The sequence below is a fragment of the Delphinapterus leucas genome, chromosome 1 (assembly GCF_059928025.1).
Source record: "Delphinapterus leucas isolate spDelLeu-1000000601 "Yukka" chromosome 1, BTC_Dleu_Yukka2, whole genome shotgun sequence".
NCBI lineage: Eukaryota > Metazoa > Chordata > Mammalia > Artiodactyla > Monodontidae > Delphinapterus > Delphinapterus leucas.
The window spans coordinates 56660536-56676696 of NC_143129.1; the positions used below are offsets into that span (position 1 = coordinate 56660536).

The following is a 16161-nucleotide window of genomic DNA, read 5'->3' on the forward strand; positions in this document are numbered from 1 at the left end:
TCACTAAGATATGGAATCATTTTCTTTAATTAGATGGAGAGTGAAAATGATAATTTTTATAATAAACCAGAGATTTACTGTGATTCTGATATAAAATTCTTAAGAGAAACTTTAAGATGAAGTGTTTTTTTATAAAACGGCTTGTTTCAAATTTACTAATCTTTTCAGGGGTGGCAAGTGGCAACATAGCCATCTCCTAGCTGATATAAAAAAAAAATCACACTTAATTTTTCCCTTCAAAATACAATTGATGTTTAACAATGAGTAAAAGAAATTTACATTATGGAGCAGTCATTCTGAAAATGGAGAGTTGGAAGGATTTCCATCTTGGTATGATTTTGTTGCTGAAAATGATATATAGCTTACTTTTAAAAACTCTCAAATTTATATACTTGAAAATCTGGAAATACGTTTCTAATTCTTTTAAAATCTTACAAATAAAGTGTATCAATTGGTTGGGGATCTTTTGTTAGAAATGCTACATTGCCTAATGTTTATAAGAACAACTGATTGACATTATGGTAGATGGAAAATTTTACTAAACAATTTGTTTTAAATCTTTACATAACTGATTGATGGAATTGAAAAATGAGCATTATTTAATAAATACAGCCAATAATGCACTTCTTCAATTTGCATTGTTCTTTTGTGAGCTATTATTTCAGCAATGACAGTCCTTAAAAACAAGTAACAAAGTAAACTGAACTTAGGAGCAGAACTTCAAATGGCTTTATCACTAAGTATTAACCTGTGATTGTAAAAAAATTATGAAGCCTGTTCAATCACATCAGTTTTTTTAAAACCATTACTAAAAATTATTTTAAATATTATTCATTTCATCTCTTTTGGCTATTTGTTTTTATTTTATAATGTACCAAAAAGGTTAAGAGAGAAATTCTCATAAGTAATTTAGAAATAACTTGTTCAAAGATTTTTTGCTGATAGAGATACATGATAAAAAAATATTTGAAGATCACTGTTTTAGACTGCCAAGCAGCACAGATTAGATGGAGTAAAGGTATAAAGAAAAAAACAAAACCAAAAAGTCAGGAAGAAAATGTATCAGACAGGAAAATGAATGGTGGGTTAAAAAAAGATAAACTTTTCCATTTTTAAATACTTATACCAGTTAATATGGATACACACAGTTCCTCAAGGAATGTATAATCTTGCAAGTTTTCTACGCAGCTTAACTATATTATAATGCTGTAGTGTTAAAATAGAGAAGTATATAAAATATAAAAATGAGAAGTATATAAAGGTACTTTCTAAATAATCCTATATTATAAAAATTGAATTCCACAATATTAAAAATTGAGAATATGATTCCCCGGAGATAATCCCCAATGGTAAACTGAGTATCCAATGGTAAACTTACCGAAGAAGGGGTTAATGTAGTAACACCATAAAACATCAACAATGCTGGAATGTTCTGTTACTTCATTCGAAAAATATTTATTGAGTTCCACTATGTGAGAGGCACTCTCCTACCCTTTTTCTTCTTAATTTTGGTTGTGTTCTAAGTCATAGAAATTTCTCCCAAGCCTGGGGATCCCCTGGATCCATACTTCCAGTCTTAACATATTTGCTCCTCAACTCTTGATGTCTCTATGTTCACAACGTGCTCATAGACTGTGATATAATGCTTCATAAGTAGTATTCCCATACAACATGCTGATCTCTGCCTTTCAAATTCCCAATTTAAGCAATATTAAAATTAATTAAATTCATTTTGTAAGGTTAAATATTAAGTTTACTTATAATAAGAGATTCCTGTATAAATTTAGATTATAATTAAGACTAGGAAGTGGGAGTAAATGTAAAAAACTAAGACATCCTTTGGAAATTATTATTTCATGCTGTGCTAGTTAAGAATTCCACAGGTTTAGTTCTTCAGAACTGCAGGACAATTCCCTATTTGTTCAAATAACTGTAGACCAATAGTATTGTAGAATCTTGTCTTTCTTCTTAGAAACATGTTTCCATCATCCCTTCAGTCAGTCAAGGGCACCAACATAAATTCTTAAAATGATTAATGCTATTGAGGGAAAATTTTTTTGGTATACTGCGTAAAGAGTAAAGATAATAATTAGATCTCAAAAACTTTTGATCATCTGTGAAGCTTCATTCCAAAGGCTGGAACATACCGCAGTTAAAAATCCACTGAGGGTCTCCCTGGTGGCGCAGTGGTTGAGAATCTGCCTGCCAATGTAGGAGACACGGGTTCGAGCCCTGGTCCGGGAAGATCCCACGTACCGCGGAGCGACTGGGCCCGTGTGCCACAACTAGTGAGCCTGCGTGCCACAACTGCTGAAGCCTGCTCGCCTGGAGCCTGTGCTCCACAGCAGGAGAGGCCACGGCAATGAGAAGCCCACACAGGGGACAGTAGCTCCCGCTCGCCACAACTAGAGAAAGCCTGCGCATAGCAACAAAGACCCAACGCAGCCAAAAATAAATAAATAAAATGAATAAATTCATTTAAAAAATCCACTGAAAATCATTTCAGTAATTATATTATATAAGTTCCCATTTTTCCCTCCCAACCTCCTGCTTCAATTGGATAGGCATGACTTGGTTTTTCCTTGAAGAAAACTCCCAGCCAAGGCAAAAAATAATCTAACAAATTCCTACAAGTACATACTTGGCGCTGAAGTTCCATGTTACCATTGTTAACTTCATTGCCTATCTTCAAAAGCCATTGCTGAATCATGTTAAATATATGTGCTTGGAGTACCCTGAAGGAAAAAGCAAGTAAAAAAAAGACAAGTGACTTACTTAAGAGTATGAAAGTAACTATTGGATAAAAGAAAGGGTTTTATTTGGCTGGGCCTAGTAAACTTCAGTGTGTACAACTGTTTGAGAGCTCAGAGAAAGGTGAATCAAATCCTTGAATTATCTTGTAGAATGGCTACTCACTGACAGCCTTCCTAACCTCACGAGGGTTAGGTGTAATGCACTCTGGACAATGTAGACCTTACTTTCAGTGTTAGACCTCTACTGTAAAGACTTATTACACTCAATCCCTTTACATTTACTTCTAGACCACTGAGGCCACAAAATGAGAAGAATGAGTTTTAAAATCCTCTCAAGAGCTCAACTTCCAACATGACAGTGGGAGGAGAAAAGGTGACCCACTCTCCAGTGAAATTAGTGAAAATTACTAAAACAAAACAAAAACCATTGAAAGCTTCTGGAAATGGTTCTAAGGACAAACAGCAACTGAAGAAACTTATATTCAAGACAATTTATGAAGATTCAGTAGGAAAGGCAAGAGTCTATGGTATTTGAACCGAAACTACTCCCGCTCTTCCCCTTCTCAGCTCAGGGAGGCAGAAACTCCACCCTAGACTGCTGTAGTTAAGAACCCAGGACTCCCTCACCTTCCAGCTCCCAGTCAGATGGCTTTCTTACTTGGAGGAAGAGGATGTCAAAGTTTTTTATCTGACCCCAAATACCCATTGCTGAGGCAAAGTACTGAGAAAATGCAGTTGAGACGTGGGGATTCCCTTCTACCCAGCAGAGAGCTATGGGAACTTACGAGCCAGAATCCACATCTATGTACTGCGGAACAGTACCAATAACGTTTAACGATGCATCCAACTGAGATTTCATTTCATTAATTTTTTCATTAAGTCCCTCCCATTCTTCAAGAAGCAGTTCAGGAAACTCCAGCAGGCTTTCCAACTTGAAAGAACAGAATTCAAGAGAACTAACCAAACTTGGAAGAATTTTAGAGATACCTGGAAAAGTGAGAAAAGCATTAACTTTTAGAAGTATTTGTAAGTCTACTATCAATAGTAAATTATGAAATACTCATGGGCAGGGGTATATCTTTTTCCATTTTCTTATTATCCTACAGCTTGCCTAGCAGAGAATCTTGCAAAGAGTAGTTCCTAAATAAATATTTAGTGAATAAAAACTATGTAATCAGTGCTTTTCTGACTGATGGACTATTTCGTTGATAACAGTTTTTACTCTGTCTTCTCTTCTCAGCTGAGAATGAAATGCATTAAACCCAGAAACCATGAACTGCAGTTCCTGTTAAAGGTATTAATTCACTGAGTTATCCTGTTAAGAAGACAATGATGAAAAACAGCTTCTTCATGATTATAAGATAGTTAATAACAGAAACTAGAACAGATATAGTTCTTGAGTCATTTTTTAGGTCATTGTTCAGGTTTACATGAAGTTTATAGTTTTGGTCTGAATAAGTATCAAGTTTGGATTCTAATTTTTGACTGATTCACTGTGATATCATGGCAAAATACCCTCTCTATACTTTTGTATAAACTCATTTGCAAAGTAAGAAATGAAAATGCTCCCATCTCAGAGATATATAAAGAGAAATAATTTAAAACAAACTTTTTCTTGTCCTTGATGAAAATATTCTCACTACCTTCATCAGTAAACTTCAGTCTTTCAGGAGTATTCAAAATGATTTGTTAATTTCACTCTCATTCATCATTTTGACTTTCTCTTTTATTTTAAATCATTTACCACCTGGTTGCATATGTCTGTGAATATACTAAAAATCATCAAATTGTATAAATAGATGAATTGTACTGTATATGACTTATATCTCAATAAAGTGATGCTCCACGCTTTATTTTCCTTGATTTTAAAAACTATATGTATTATTTTGTTTTTAATATTAATTTATTGAAAATAATAATTACTATTAAAATGCTTTCTATTGTCAAGCCATCTCATTATCATTATCATTGTTTTTTTTCCCTTACCATTATCCCCATTTATTCTTATTTCAAATTCTTTGTAGAGTCTTCCTGTACTTTTCACAATTTCCTCCATGTGCTTCTGCTCTGGTGGTAACTTTCCCTCCATACTTTTATGGCGACTAAATATCCCAAGCCCAATATCTGCCCAGCTTTCCTGTAAATGTTTAATAATCTTGAGACAATCATATTTTGACACTAGAAGATCCCCAGAAAATTTGTCTTTGTCTTCAGTCAACATCTAGAGAGTGAAAGGGGGATGAGGAAATTAGCACATTATTCACTGATTTCATCAAAGTCTACTCAGGTGACTCCTAAATATTTTGGAATTACATATCTTATTATTATTTGTCATACCATTTCTTCATATGACATATATTTTATTTTCAAAGTTAAAGTGAATTTTAATCAATTTTGATACTCTGTAAGATAATCCATAGTTTACCAGGGATGAAAATAATTATATTAAATCCTATATAGGTAAAAAAATTAGTGATAGGCAATTAAGTCTCAGAGAGCTGAGCATTTTTAATTACTATTTGCTTTGGTAAGGATGTAATATTTCTGTTTACATGATCCCCGCTAAACTGGGAAAGTTCATAGAATGTATAGGTTTTCATTTATCTTTTTAATCCCAAGTCCAAGTGCTATATCTGACATATCAATCAATATTTGTGGAAAAAATAAAGGGCAACCTATATACAAAGCCTGCCATTATTTGTGACTCAGATAATGGAAACAAATCACCCACACTTATCAGTAATCAGTATAGGGAAGCACTGTAGCAGAGCAATTAAGGGTAAGAATTTTGGAATTGGAGAGACATGGACTCAAATTCTGACTCAGCCATTTACGATTTACAGATAACTAAGGCAAGTTAACATTTCTAACCTTCAATTTCCACATCTGTGAGATGGGGATTATAAAACCTGCCTCATGTGGATGCTATGAAGAATAAGTAAAGCAACATGTGGAAAGCACCTTCAGCCTGACAAGTTAATGAATGAGAATTATTATTATTCCTACTAAAAAAAGAAGCATGATATTTTTCAATTTTATCTATGCAATGTCAAACAGATAAACAGTAAAAAAAAAAACAAAAGTCACTAAACTAGCTACGTTTTATATATGACAACAAACATCTTCAATTCTTAGAATATTCTGCTCAAATCATTCCAAAAGAAAAGAAAATGGTTTCCTGGGATCTGGATGACATTTCATTAGGTCATGAGTTTGATGTTCACATTGGAGGATTTCAATATCATATATTTTCCCTTGTCAGACTACTATAACATGATAGTAATTTGATTAATGAAACCTATTTTCAAAGTTTGAACCCTTTTAAAAAGATGTTATTAATAAACAAAGTGTGATATATACATACAATGGGATATGATTCGACCTTAAGAAGGAAGGAAATTCTGATATATGCTGCAACATGGATGAACCTTATGGATATTATGTTGAAAGGAATAAGTCAGTCACAAAAGGACTAATTCTATATGATTTCATTCATATGAGGTTGCCTAGAGTAGTCAAATTTATAAAGACAGAAAGTAGAATCGTGGTTGCCAGGGGCTGGGAGGAGGAGGAAATGGGGAGTTATTGTTTGTTTAATGGGTAGAGTTTCAGTTCAGGAAGATAAAAAAGTTCTGGACATGAATGGTGGTGATGGTTGCACAACAATGTGAATGTACTTAATGCCACTGAACTGTACTCTTAAAAATGATTAAAATGATAAATTTTATGTTATGAATATTTTACCACAATTTTTTAAAAAGATGTTATTAATTTTAAAAGTCCAATTTGTCCTAAAGAAAAAAGCCAGGTAGGGACTTCCCTGGTGGCCGGGAATCTGCCTGCCAATGCATGGGTCACGGGTTCAATCCCTGGTCCAGGAAGATCCCACATGCCGTGGAGCAACTAAGCCCATGTGCCACAACTCCTGAGCCTGTGCTCTAGAGCCCGCAGGCCACTACTACTTAAGCCCTTGTGCCTAGAGCCCGTGCTCCACAACAAGTGAAGCCACCGCAATGAGAAGCCCACGCACCACAACGAAGAGTAACCCCTGCTCGCCACAACTAGAGAAAGCCTGCATGCAGCAACGAAGACCCAAAGCAGCCAAAAATAAAATAAATAAATAAATAAATTTATTTTAAAAAAAGAAAGAAAAAAGCCAGGTACATGAGAGGCACAGATGTTACTTATGTCTGACAATTAGATGAGAGAATCAGAACTACCCTAACTGCCACCCAAGTATCTTTTCCCAATTTTTTTCTGGCAGCCTAACTTTGACTCAAAAATCTAAACTAGAACTGAAAATAGAATCTTTAAGAGTATTTTTAAAAGCCCCTGTAGTCTTGATGCTTTCCTTATCTTTCGTAAAACCTAGTATGGCATTTTTAAAGGATGAGATCAGTTGTAGGTGAAGATTGACAAGTTTACAAACAGCATTTTGATTACCAAGCTGTTTACTAGAAAGTCTTACCTTTTGCCACTGCTTGAAGTCTGGAACAACTGATTCAAATCTATTTTCTTTACTAGGGGATAAAATGTCTTTTCCACTGAAAGAAGGAAAAAGAGCAAAAGCATGGTCTCATAACAAGGTATAAACAAAGAAAATCATGAATCCACACATTTATAACAATTAATAATATGTTTCTCCCGGATGATTTTCCCAAAAGCCTTTCAGGTTCAGCCTCTCCCTCACAGGCATTTATTTTTAAATTTACAAATATAAATATAAATTCAGACCCTAATCAGACCTGAGTAAGCAAGTTACAGGGTCAGAGGCCATGACAGTATTAAAAGAGTGGTCTCTGGGTCCTCAGCACCCAAAATTAGGTCATCATAAGAATGATTCCTGCTGAACACAGCAGCCAAAACAATATATAAATAGAAAGGAAGCCTAAAGAACAATTAAAACTCAACATTTAGGTCAGGAGCCCCAACTTCTGTTAAGAGTTTCCTTTAATATCTTTTGAAGCCTCACAAGGAGAAAGCTCTTGATAAAGAAGTTCCTGAGGAGAAAGGGAGAAGGGAACCACTGCCACCTGTGCTCCTCTCCCAGCTGAGCGTCAACACACAGTAGAAGCGGGCAATGGCGGCAGCAACCAGCTTGTATATGTACCAGCTTCAGCTTCCACAACTTCCAAATCTACTCACTGGGAAACCTCTTAGAGCAGGTTTAGATCCAGGCAGGTTAGGTTTAGATCCCAGCCTCCAGGATCTAATGCCTGATGATCTCAGCTGGAGCGGATGTAATAATAATAGAAATAAAGTGCACAATAAATGTAATGCTCTTGAATAATCCCGAAATCATCCCTCCCAACCAGTCCGTGGAAAAACTGTCTTCTACGAAACCGGTCCCTGGTGCCAAAAAGGTTGCGGACAGCTGTCTTAGAGGATGTGAAAAACTGAAACCGCTCTTCTCAATTTGAAATGGAAATGGTACTTAAATGTGTTTCCTCAACAGATGAAGCATCTTAAAGTTTAAAAAACAAAAAAAAACTTTAGAAATCACTGAGTCCAGCCTGCATTCAAAGTACGGATTCCCACTAACCTTGGCTGTGATGTAGTCATCCAGCCTCCAATTAACTACTTTGTTAATTAACAAAGGAAGGCAGCTTCTTCCATTATCAAATTTCTCTAATTGTTACAAGATATGATATCCAATCAGAATCAACCTCCTTATAACTGCCAGTCATTGATTCCACTTCTCGGCACATGCACTATGCTACAGAATTTGCAGATGGATCCAGATATTCAAGTTTGCCAAGGGTAATGACATAAGTTGACTTGATTTTAAAAAGAGAGTAAAGAGAAGAAAACAACAAGAGTTGGACTTAAGTGGAAGCAGCAGCAGTTGGGTACAGGGATCAAGATGATCAGAGATGATTAGAACTAGAAACTGCAAGACCATTCAAGCTCCTAGCAGGATTGTGCCCATGTAAGGGCAGCTGGTTACCTCACCAAAATCAATGTTAGAGTAATTACAAGGTAAAAGAGAAACAAGGTAAAAAGAGAGGAAGAATTGGACTGAGTTATCAAACATGGTGTCATATAATCAGAAAAACAAGATTCTTGGAGACCCACGTATTATTTCTGAAGAACTGCTGCCATTTGACAAGGCCATCCTTAACACTTTGCAATTTTTCTCTTGTAGACTCTTCATTTTGTTCCACTTCCTGTTTAAATTTATTCACTAAGTTTCTCCATTTCTCCGTCAACTTCTGCAACATTGCAAGGTCTGCAGTGTCCTAGATAAAATGCATGGAATTAAACCACTTATTCATTTATTCATGTAACAAATACTTATTAGCATACACCAGGCCATTATTAATATTGCAATACTAGAGTCATATGTAGGAAATGGATCCAAAAATTGAAAAGATATTCCTTTTTCAAAATATCAGTGACACTATTACACAGTCCCTTTGGTGGCGAATTTTTCCACAATAAAAAAAGCATTAGGAACAAGATTTTTTCCTTTGCAACATGAGCCCAGTTTCCTCATAGGATTTGGCAGGCAGTGCAGTACATTGGAAAGAACAGGAATTTCAAAGCCAGACAGAACCAAATGTAAATCCTAGCCATTGACTGGCTGTATAATCTTGGGGGATATTATTTAACTTGAGATTAATTTTTCTTATCTATAAAATAAAGACTCTAATATATATCTCACAGGACTGTTATAAGAATTAAATGAAATGAGTAGTGTAAATGGTTTGGCTCTAGGAACATACTAAATGCCACTTCCTTCCTTTTCAACCTAGTGTGCTCACTGAATTGTCCCATAATATTGCACAGAATGCATCAATAATGCAATTATTTCAATGAACACAGTTACATTTTTGTTTAAGCACTATAACTCTATAAGTAACATCTGCAGTGTTATTAACTTAGACAAATTGCTTAAATTGCTGTAATTATTACAGAAGACAAATGTAAAGAAGGGCCTTTATTCACTTTTCCTTAGATTTTTCATTTTGCCGCCAATAAAGCACAAATATAAAACTATATTTAAAATTTAATCTATAAATTAGGGACTTCCCTGGTGGCGCAGTGGTTAAGAATCCACCTGTCAATGCAGGGGACACGGGTTCGGGGGGGAAGACCCCACATGCCGCAGAGCAACTAAGCCCGTGCGCCACAACTACTGAGCCTGTGCTCCAGAGCCCATGCTCCACAATAAGAGAAGCCACCGCAGTGAGAAGCCCACACACGGCAAAGAAGAGTAGCCCCTGCTGGCCACAGCTAGAGAAAGCCTGTGCACAGCAATGAAGACCCAACACAGCCAAAAGTAAATAAATTAAGTAATTAAATTTTTTAAAAATCTATAAATTAACAAAGGCTTCTTGTAGCTTCAACCCTCAACAGTTGGAGTCTCTTTTCCCATGACTTAAGTGAACTGAGCTTTACCTTAGTTGACAGCAGTATGATGAAATGCTTAGCATATTTATTCCAGCCTTTTTCATTGAGGCAAAGTCTTTTAGCCAACATGACTTTATTTCTTTCAATTACCTATTTTTAGAAAGTACTAAAATTAGGAACCTAAAACATTAACAAACCATTGTAATTTATTAAACCCAAACCAATTTCACACACCAATTTTTCACTGAATCATTAATTCAATAACAATTTCTTATTTAAATCATGAACTAGGGGCTTCCCTGGTGGCGCAGTGGTTGAGAGTCCACCTGCCGATGCAGGGGACACGGGTTCGTACCCCGGTCCGGGAAGATCCCACATGCTGCAGAGCGGCTGGGCCCGTGAGCCATGGCCGCTGAGCCTGCGCATCCGGAGCCTGTGCTCCACAACGGGAGAGGCCACAACAGTGAGAGGCCCACGTACCACAAAAAAACAAAAAACAAAACAAAACAAAAAAATCATGAACTAACTTGAATCATAAATTCATGTTTTCTAAAACTACTGAACTGGAACCAAATTGAACAACGTATATAGCAGAGGTTCTCAATTTTATCTCAAAACGCCTTCATACTCTTAAAAATTATTGAGAGCTCCGAAGAGCTTTTGTTTATATGGATTATATCTATTGTTATTTATTGCATTGGAAAACTGAAATTATTTAAAATATGTATTTTTTAATTCACTTAAACATTAATAAGCTCATTATATATTTAACATAGTTTTTCTGAAAAATAACTACATTTTCTAAAACAAAAAAATAGTGAAAAGAACATGCAGTTTCACATTTTTACAAATCTCTTTAATGTTTGCTTTAATAGAATAGAGCTGGATTTTCATTTGCTTTTGAATTCAATCTGTTGCAATATCCCATACCATGTAGCTTCAAGAAAAATCATATCAGAATGAGAATGAAAAAGGCAGAAGATAACTCAGTGTTACAATGACACTAGTTTTCACCTCATGAAGGGTTTTATGGACCTTCAAGGAGGTCCACGGACCATACTTTGAGAACCACTGATATACTGAATCAATTATATAGGCATTCAGTGAATGACTGACTGTTCAAGACACTGTGCATATATCAGTGAACAAAGTCCTTATTTTCAGGGAGTTGACATTATAGCTGTTATTTCCTATTAGGGATGATCCAACACAAAGCCCCATTAATTCAAGGTGTTCTTCTACAGAAATCTCTTACCACTGGTCAGTTAGTTCTCTACTGTTTGAATACTTCTAGAGTGAGGGAACTCACATCTTTTTTTCTCCTACTGAACATGCTAGCTCCCAGATTTGTTTCTTTTTTCTTTTAAACTGAGGTATAGTTGATGTACAATATTATATAAGTTTCAGGTGTACAACATGGTGACAGACAGTTTTTAAAGGTTATATTCCACTTATAGTTATTATAAAATATTGGCTATATTCTCTGTGCTGTACAATGTATCCTTGTAGCTTATTTATTTTATACATAGTAGTTTGTACCTCAATCCTCTACCCTATCTTGCCCCGCCCCCTTCCCCTCTCCCCACTGGTAACTACTAGTTCGTTTTCTGTATCTGTGAGTCTGTTTCTTTTCCAGGTTTGTTTCTTATGTTATATATTTACTTTCACAGTTGTTTTCTCTGGACATGTCAATGTCCCTTTTAAAGTTCTGCATCAGAATGGAACATCTGTGTTGTAGATGAGGTCTGACTATTAAAGAGGAAAATGGTATAAAAATTTGAATCTGTTGAGGGTCATAATTTATTGTTAATATTATAATTTCCAGATGTGAAATTAGGCAACCAACCAGCAAACATTTTAGAAAAATAGAACACTGTATTGTGGGACATTACTACTTTCCTAAAGCATCACTATAATTGTCCACAGGCTGCCATATTTCAAGTCAGTTGTCATCTTGGGTACCAAGGTAATAGAACCAAAGCGAGTTATCAAGTGATCGTAATACAGTTACATTATGTAAAAAAAATAAGAACCACTTTCCCTAGTTTATTAGTGTATAATTAAAGTTGAAAGTTTTAACATGTTCACAAACAACAGAAATAGAATTCTGGCTCATACTCATAGGTTCTGGTGGAAAAAAAGAGCCCTTAATTGGACAATAGCCAGCTATCCAACAGAGAACAAACAAAAGAAAACAATGTAACTTTTCCTTTTCAAGGCCCATAATAGAATAGCTGCATTATTCATCAATTAAATATACATCTTTGGGCTTCCCTGGTGGCGCAGTGGTTGAGAGTCCGCCTGCCGATGCAGGGGACACGGGTTCATGCCCCGGTCCAGGAAGATGCCACATGCTGAGGAGCGGCTGGGCCCGTGAGTCATGGCCACTGAGCCTGCGTGTCCAGAGCCTGTGCTCCGAAATGGGAGAGGCCACAACAGTGAGAGGCCCACATACCACACACACACACACACACACACACACACACACACACACACACATATATACTTCATTTTTTTAAATTTTGTCTATACGGAAACAACCTAAATGTCCATCAGCAGATGAATGGATAAAGATGTGGTACACACACACACACACACACACACACATTGGAATATTACTCAGCCATTAAAAAGAACAAAATAATGCCATTTGCAGCAACATGGATGGACCTAGAGACCATGTGAAGTAAGTCAGAGAAAGACAAATATCATATGACATCACTTACATATGGAATCTAAAAAAAAAAGTACTAATGAACCTATTTACAAAACAGAAATAGAGTCAAAGATGTAGAAAACAAACATGGTTACCAAGGGGGAAAGAAGGGGTGGGAAGGACAAATTGGGGGATTGGGATTGACATATACACACTACTATATATAAAACAGATAATGAATAAGAACCTACTGTATAGCACAGGGAACTCTACTCAGTACTCTGTAATGACCTATATGGGAACAGAATCTAAAAAAGAGTGGATATATGTATATGTATAACTGATTCACTTTGCTGTACAGCAGAAACTAATACAACATTGTAAATCAACTATACGCCAATAAAAAATTAATTAAAAAATTTAAAATTAAAAAAATTTTTTAAAGATATATATATATACACACAATGAAATATTACTCAGCCATTAAAAAGAATGAAATAATGCCATTTGCAGCAACATGGATGGACCTAGAGATTATCATACTAAATGAAGTCAGAAACAAAGACAAATACCACATGATATCACTTACATGTGGAATCTAAAATATGACACAAATGAACATATCTACAAAACAAAAACAGACTCACAGATATAGAGAACAGACTTGTGGTTGCCAAAGGGTAAGGGGGGTCGGGGAGGGAATGATTGGGAGTTTGGGATTAGCAGATGCAAGCTATTATATATAGGACAAATAAACAACAAGGTCCTACCGTATAGCACAGGGAACTATATTCAATATCCTCTGATAAACCACAATGGAAAATATGAAAAACAATGTATATGTATAACTGAGTCACTTTGCTGTACAGCAGATATTAAACACAACATTGTAAATCAACTGTACTTCAATAAAAATTTAAAAATAAAATAAAATTTTGGGGACTTCCCTGGTGGTGCAGTGGTAAAGAATCCGCCTGCCAATGGAGGAGACATGGGTTCAAGCCCTGGTCCGGGAAGATCCCACATGCTGCAGAGCAATTAAGCCCATGCGCCACAACTACTGAAGCCTATGCACTCTAGGGCCCGCATGACGCAACTACTGAGCCCACGTGCTGCAACTACTGAAGCCCACGCACCTAGAGCCCATGCTCCGCAACAAGAGAAGCCACCACAATGAGAAGCCCGCACACTGCAACTAGAGAAAGCCCACATGCAGCAATGAAGACCCAATGCAACCAAAAAAAAAGTAAAAAAAAAATTAAAATAAATAAATAAAAATTTTGTCTAGATTACTGAAACTGTAAAATGAAACTTTATCCAGCCAAAAAATAAGTTACAATTTCAGATGAACCAACCTTTACAGACAATTCATATGTGGCTGAGCTCCAGATATCTCTTTCTGCCATTAACTGTTTAATATCACTCTCCATCCTTCCTCTTTGTAACGTATATAAGTCATGATATTCTTCTACAATTCTAAAAGAAAAATTTAAAAACAGCTATATAAATACATATTTAAAAAATAATTTTGTTCTAAAGTAGGCAATTTGTTCCTTTAAAACTCATCACAAGGTAATTATGGTATAACTTCTGGATATATTAGTAACACTAATATACAGTGAAATAGAAGAAAAAATATTCACATTTCATGAATAAATCTTACAAAGGTCCTAAAGTAAAATGTTCAATATATTGTTCCCTGCTCTAAACACTTTTCATCATATTCTTCTTTATTCAGTAGAATTTTCACACCATGGTACTCCAGTGGTATAACAACACTATATCTAATGAAAAATTCTGAATACAAGTAGTAGTAATATAGCTGTTTTTCATTTTTTTTCCTCACAGAATTTAGGATTCTTTATTAAGAAGATATAAATGCACAAAGCCCAATAATTGTGAGCTACATTTTAAAATTATATATAATTAGTATAAGATTTAAAGAAATTCTCTACCAATCAACCGAAAGCTTAAGTATAATTAAGTACATTTTTCTTAAATCTTTTTTCTTCTTGTTTACCAGAACATACCTTTTCCTTCTAACTTACACTGAAGCTTCTTTTAGAATTAAAATCCCTTCTGAGGTTAAATACAAACACAGAAGTTATAAAGTGATTGGTAGCCTTTCACAAACCTTTTGAAAACACTTCCTCCTAAGGAACATTAACTTTTCTGTAAGAATAAAAGGTCAGTGACACAAAATTCTTCTAATTTTGTTGAAAGCCATTAACTGCCAACATCAGTTCCTAAAGCCTCCTTCTATTTGGAGGCATCCACTTGTTCAAACTGAGAAAAAATTAATCACTGTAGGTGGCACACAGATGAATGTACATATAAAAATTCAACAAGCAATAACCTTAAGAGTTATGCACTTTACTATCTAAAAGACCTCAATTTTAAAAAGGGAATTAATGACCCTTATTTATCTTTTTTTAAAATATCTTTATTGGAGTATAATTGCTTTACAATGTTAGTTTCTGCTGTACAACGAACTAAATCAGCTATATGTATACATATATCCCCATATCCCCTCCCTCTTGAGCCTCCCTCCCACCCTCCCTATCCCACCCCTCTAGGTTGTCACAAAGCATCAAGCTGATCTCCCTGTGCTATGCAGCAGCTTCCCACTAGCCACCCATTTTACATTTGGTAGTGTATATGTGAATGACTCTTATTTATAACAGTCAAAGAAAAAATTCAGAAACAACCTTAATGTCCAACAACAAGGGACTGGCCAAATAAAATATATAACGCAGCTCTGTGATGAAAATACTCTGTAGCTAATTAAAGATCATGTTCTTAGGACTTCCCTGGTGGCGCAGTGGTTAAGAATCTGCCTGCCAATGCAGGGAACATGGGTTCGAGCCCTGGTCCAGGAAGATCCCACATGCCACGGAGCAACTAAGCCCATGAGCCACAACTACTGAGCATACGCTCTAGAGCCCACATGCCACAACTACTGAAGCCTGCACTCCTAGAGCCCATGCTCCACAACAAGAGAAGCCACCGCAGTGAGAAGCCTGCGCATCTCAACAAAGAGTAGCCCCGGCTCACCGCAACTAGAGAAAGCCCATGTGCAGCAATGAAGACCCAACGCAGCCAAAAATAATTAATTAATTTAAAAAATAAATAAAAAATAAAGGTCATGTTCTTAATACTCTGGTACATAGGAAAAATTTTTGTGTACAACATAAAACAAGAAAACCCAAATGACAATAGTACATATTCAGTTTATATCATTTTTATAAAAAATATATAGAAAAAAGAAAAATATATTGAAATATTAATAGTAGTTAACTTTAAGAGAATTGTGAATGTTTTTAATTTTCTTATTTATGTGTTTCTGTATTTTCCAAATTTTCAACAAAATAATTAGTCACTATAAGAAAAAAATATTAC

At 35.5% G+C, this 16161-nt stretch overlaps 1 protein-coding gene across 1 annotated transcript in view; it reads right to left on the reverse strand.

The window, feature by feature from the left end:
* Positions 1-16161, reverse strand: part of AXDND1 (axonemal dynein light chain domain containing 1) — a 104031-nt gene that overhangs the window by 48676 nt on the left and 39194 nt on the right. The window contains exons 12-18 of the mRNA XM_022556587.2: positions 14118-14238; positions 10155-10256; positions 8829-8992; positions 7222-7297; positions 4740-4974; positions 3539-3740; positions 2642-2735 (exon numbers count right to left, since the gene is read on the reverse strand). Coding sequence (XP_022412295.1) covers positions 2642-2735; positions 3539-3740; positions 4740-4974; positions 7222-7297; positions 8829-8992; positions 10155-10256; positions 14118-14238 — 994 coding nt within the window. The remainder of the gene's footprint in view (positions 1-2641; positions 2736-3538; positions 3741-4739; positions 4975-7221; positions 7298-8828; positions 8993-10154; positions 10257-14117; positions 14239-16161) is intronic.